Genomic DNA, 4,388 nt, shown 5'->3' with positions numbered 1-4,388 from the left:
CAGTGGTGTGAGTTTCAGGGTCATAGTCGAGACTGAAGAACAGGTTGAGATCTCATTTCTAAGAACATGGGATCCATCCCTTGAGGGAAAGTACATTCCCCTGAATATCGATAAAAGGTCTATATTGCATGATGTATCTTCTTTAATGAGAAACAAAAGTAGAGAAGAGACACTGACTAGATGCTCTTTCTTTCAGGTTTATAATGCTTCGTGGTTCTTCTGGAGTTTACTCATACGCCATTTATGAACACCTCAAGGATTGGCCTGGGTTTGAACTTGGAGAAACAAGAATCGCGTTCAAGCTCAGAAAAGACAAGTAATATTGTCCCTATTTTCCTAAGTCAATTTCTCTGTCTTATGTTAAGTTTAGTCTCCTTAAGATCCATTTTAGTGCACTGAGAAGAAAACCTCAAATGTTAGTGATTGCATGTACCATAGATCCCAAGCAAAAGATAGTGTCATTTTTCAGATATTTATTTGTTGGGTTTAATTGCTCGTCAACACGAGTGTGTAGTTGTTTGATATCTCATATATATATTTCCCTTGCGATTGTTTTCTACAGATTCCATTACATGGCTGTGGCAGATGACCGAAAAAGGATAATGCCTTTTCCAGATGATCTATGCAAAGGAAGATGTCAAACTCTAGATTACCAGGAAGCTTCTCTGCTCACTGCTCCATGTGATCCACGCTTGCAAGGCGAAGTATGAGTTCCATATTGTTTTAATCATTCAGAAATTAGAACATTTTGATCTTTCTCATGCATTGTTTGAGTTATTTAATATCTGCTAGTACATGAAATTGTATAGTATGATTTATGAACTTATGCTTGCTTTGTGATATATTGCAACTTCAAAGTTTGAATCCGGTAAATTCTGTTTCACGGACAACTAAATCATTTTTCTTTTCTCTGACAGGTAGATGACAAATACCAATACTCGTGTGAGAATCAGGATCTCAGAGTACATGGATGGATATCCTTCGATCCACCTGTAGGATTCTGGCAAATTACGCCCAGTAATGAGTTTCGCTCAGGCGGACCACTCAAACAAAACCTCACGTCACATGTTGGCCCAACCACTCTTGCAGTAAGTGACAAATGTGGTGGATGTTTCAATATAATACTTAGAAGTACAATATCGATCTTGGTTTCAATAACGGTTATTTCAGGTGTTTCACAGTACCCATTATGCCGGAAAAACCATGATGCCTCGCTTTGAACACGGTGAGCCTTGGAAAAAAGTATATGGCCCTGTTTTCATTTACCTAAATTCCACAGCCAGTGGAGATGATCCACTTTCCTTATGGGACGATGCGAAGATAAAGGTACGAGAGAAGCAAATTGCCATCCCACTTGCTGAATACAAAAATAGATTTGTGGTGATGTAAGGACTCACTTAAATGAGTTAATCTGCAGATGATGGCTGAGGTTGAAAGTTGGCCTTATAGCTTCGTGGCATCTGAGGATTATCCAAAGTCTGAAGAACGTGGCACGGCCCGTGGTAGATTACTTATCCGTGACAGGTATTAGTGTTATTTTATATCCTCATTTCCTGGTTCGTTCTTTATTTTGTGTTGCTTCTGTAATTTGATTCTTAAAATGTTAACATTCCACCAAACACTACATATTAACATTGATTTTTGTATAGGTTCATAAGCAATGATATGATTTCAGCAGCAGGTGCTTATGTGGGTTTGGCTCCACCTGGTGGTTCTGGTTCTTGGCAAATTGAATGCAAGGTGATTTCTTCCTACTCAATTCTTAATTATTTGCAATAAGCAACAAAAAAAGAAGATTGGTTGAAAGGTATCCAAGATATCAAGGATGCTATGATGGAATTACCAAAAAAAAAAAAAAAAAATGAATTGTTTGCCAATCAGGGATACCAATTTTGGGCGGTAGGGGATGAGGCTGGCTATTTCTCAATAGAGAACGTGCGTCCTGGCGAGTATAATCTCTATGCCTGGGTCCCCGGTTTCATTGGAGATTACTATAACGGCACAATTGTTTCTGTGACTTCAGGTAAATTAGCTCCACCAAATTAAATAGTTACTCTATATCNCGTGACAGGTATTAGTGTTATTTTATATCCTCATTTCCTGGTTCGTTCTATATTTTGTGTTGCTTCTGTAATTTGATTCTTAAAATGTTAACATTCCACCAAACACTACATATTAACATTGATTTTTGTATAGGTTCATAAGCAATGATATGATTTCAGCAGCAGGTGCTTATGTGGGTTTGGCTCCACCTGGTGGTTCTGGTTCTTGGCAAATTGAATGCAAGGTGATTTCTTCCTACTCAATTCTTAATTATTTGCAATAAGCAACAAAAAAAGAAGATTGGTTGAAAGGTATCCAAGATATCAAGGATGCTATGATGGAATTACCAAAAAAAAAAAAAAAAAATGAATTGTTTGCCAATCAGGGATACCAATTTTGGGCGGTAGGGGATGAGGCTGGCTATTTCTCAATAGAGAACGTGCGTCCTGGCGAGTATAATCTCTATGCCTGGGTCCCCGGTTTCATTGGAGATTACTATAACGGCACAATTGTTTCTGTGACTTCAGGTAAATTAGCTCCACCAAATTAAATAGTTACTCTATATTAGCCAATTCTTGATGGACATAACAACACAGGGTGCAAGATTGAAATGGGTGATATCGTTTATGAACCTCCGAGAGATGGACCTACCTTATGGGATATTGGTATCCCTGACCGAAAAGCTTCTGAGTTCTTTATCCCAGATCCTGATCCCACGCTTGTAAACAGGGCTTTAGTCCATCATCAAGACAGGTTTATTAGCTTACGCCTTTGTGAACCAAACTACTTGTATGTGTGAATAACATAAGTAAACACTGCTTTATTATTATTATCTGCAGGTTCAGGCAATATGGGCTGTGGAAGAGATACACAGATTTGTATCCAAATGATGACCTTGTTTACACTGTTGGTGTAAGCGATTATCGCAGAGACTGGTTCTTTGCTCAGGTTCCAAGGAAGAAAGGAGACATGCATGAAGCAACAACTTGGCAGATTAGGTTTAAACTTGAAAACATCGATCAAAAGGCGAATTACAAACTGAGAATCGCCATAGCATCTGCAACCTTAGCCGAGTTGCAGGTAAACATGAAACTTCATTTTTAACAGAGATGATGTAAGTTAAGACTGTAAAGTTTTGTTGACATTTTCTGTTTGCAGATTCGAGTCAATGATGCGGAAGCAGTCCGCCCTCTCTTCACAACTGGACTCATTGGGAGAGACAATTCAATAGCAAGGCATGGGATCCATGGGGTTTACATGCTGTATGAGGTGAACATACCAGGAAACCGGCTTGTCCAAGGTGATAACACTATATTCCTGAGACAGCCAAGATGCAATGGTCCCTTCCAAGGGATTATGTACGACTACATTCGTCTTGAAGGCCCTCCATAACTTACTCTGGAATTACATAGCATAGTATATGTATTGATGTACGTATGTCGAATTTATCAATTGACACTGACACGAAAGGTGTAACAACTGAATAATATTGATATGCAAACCTTAAAGACCAAAATTTTGACAATATCAATACTGAACCTAAGACTTAATAAGTAGAAAGGAGCCACTGAAAATGTTCTCTTAAGCACAAATCAAGAAAAGGGGGCTGACTAGCGAGTGAACTACATTATGCTACATCTTCCCTGCAACTTGCTCTGCAGAACTTTTCTTCATGAGTCCCTTGTTACAAAGCTCATTAAGCAGCTCCAGAGCTTCCTTTGCCATACCTTCATAAGCTATGCCTTCTATCAGAATCGTGTATGATGTCTCAGTCGGTGTACACCCTCTATTGATCATATAAACCAAGAAATCGATGGCACGATCCGTTTGCCGAGTCTTACAGAGTCCTAGCATTATAGAGTTAAAGGTGACTGCATTTGGCCTAATACCCATCCGCTCAAACTCATGGAAAAACTTTATGGCTTCGTCTACTTTACCTTCCCTACTTAAACCACCAACAAGAGAGGAATAGGTGATAGTGTCAGGCTTTAGATCTTTCGTACGCATCTCGTCTAGCAGTTTAATTGCTTTGCCTGTTTTACCTGCTTTTGCAAGCCCATCAATGACAGTATTATAAGTGATTAGAACCGGAGAACATCCCTTGCTACTAAGTTGATTGAGTATCTCAACCGCATCTTCAACTTTCCCATCTTTGCACAAAGCAGTTAGCATAGTGTTGTATGTCACAATGTCCGGGTAACAACCACGAGAGACCATTCTCTCCAAATACTCGATAGCCCTATCCATCTTTTTCTCCTTGCAAAACCCGTGAAGCAGCGGGTTGTAACTCAAAGAGTTCGGCTGGCATCCATGATTAGGCATCTTTTCCAAAATGTCAATTGCTC

General features: G+C 39.3%; 2 protein-coding genes across 5 annotated transcripts in view; one reads left to right on the top strand and one right to left on the bottom strand.

The window, feature by feature from the left end:
- LOC104739593 (probable rhamnogalacturonate lyase B) overlaps positions 1-3,574 on the top strand; it is a 5,349-nt gene extending 1,775 nt beyond the window's left edge. For 2 of the 3 annotated variants that reach the window (XM_010460005.2, XM_010460003.2), the window contains exons 6-16: positions 1-117; positions 197-316; positions 563-704; positions 918-1,088; positions 1,171-1,326; positions 1,418-1,524; positions 1,650-1,740; positions 1,882-2,023; positions 2,640-2,796; positions 2,883-3,123; positions 3,202-3,574. In XM_010460005.2, the coding sequence (XP_010458307.1) occupies positions 1-117; positions 197-316; positions 563-704; positions 918-1,088; positions 1,171-1,326; positions 1,418-1,524; positions 1,650-1,740; positions 1,882-2,023; positions 2,640-2,796; positions 2,883-3,123; positions 3,202-3,435 (1,678 nt within the window). In that variant the 3' untranslated portion in view covers positions 3,436-3,574. The remainder of the gene's footprint in view (positions 118-196; positions 317-562; positions 705-917; positions 1,089-1,170; positions 1,327-1,417; positions 1,525-1,649; positions 1,741-1,881; positions 2,024-2,639; positions 2,797-2,882; positions 3,124-3,201) is intronic. The other variant, XM_010460006.2, reaches the window with a different exon arrangement.
- LOC104739596 (pentatricopeptide repeat-containing protein At1g09900-like) overlaps positions 3,481-4,388 on the bottom strand; it is a 10,853-nt gene continuing 9,945 nt past the window's right edge. Inside the window, exon 2 of one of the 2 annotated variants that reach the window (XM_019236036.1) lies at positions 3,481-4,035. In XM_019236036.1, the coding sequence (XP_019091581.1) occupies positions 3,676-4,035 (360 nt within the window). In that variant the 3' untranslated portion in view covers positions 3,481-3,675. Of the gene's footprint in view, positions 4,378-4,388 lie in introns of both variants that reach the window. The other variant, XM_019236037.1, reaches the window with a different exon arrangement.

The sequence above is a fragment of the Camelina sativa genome, chromosome 14 (genome assembly GCF_000633955.1).
Source record: "Camelina sativa cultivar DH55 chromosome 14, Cs, whole genome shotgun sequence".
Taxonomy (NCBI): domain Eukaryota; kingdom Viridiplantae; phylum Streptophyta; class Magnoliopsida; order Brassicales; family Brassicaceae; genus Camelina; species Camelina sativa.
This window is presented reverse-complemented; position numbering and strand designations above follow the sequence as displayed.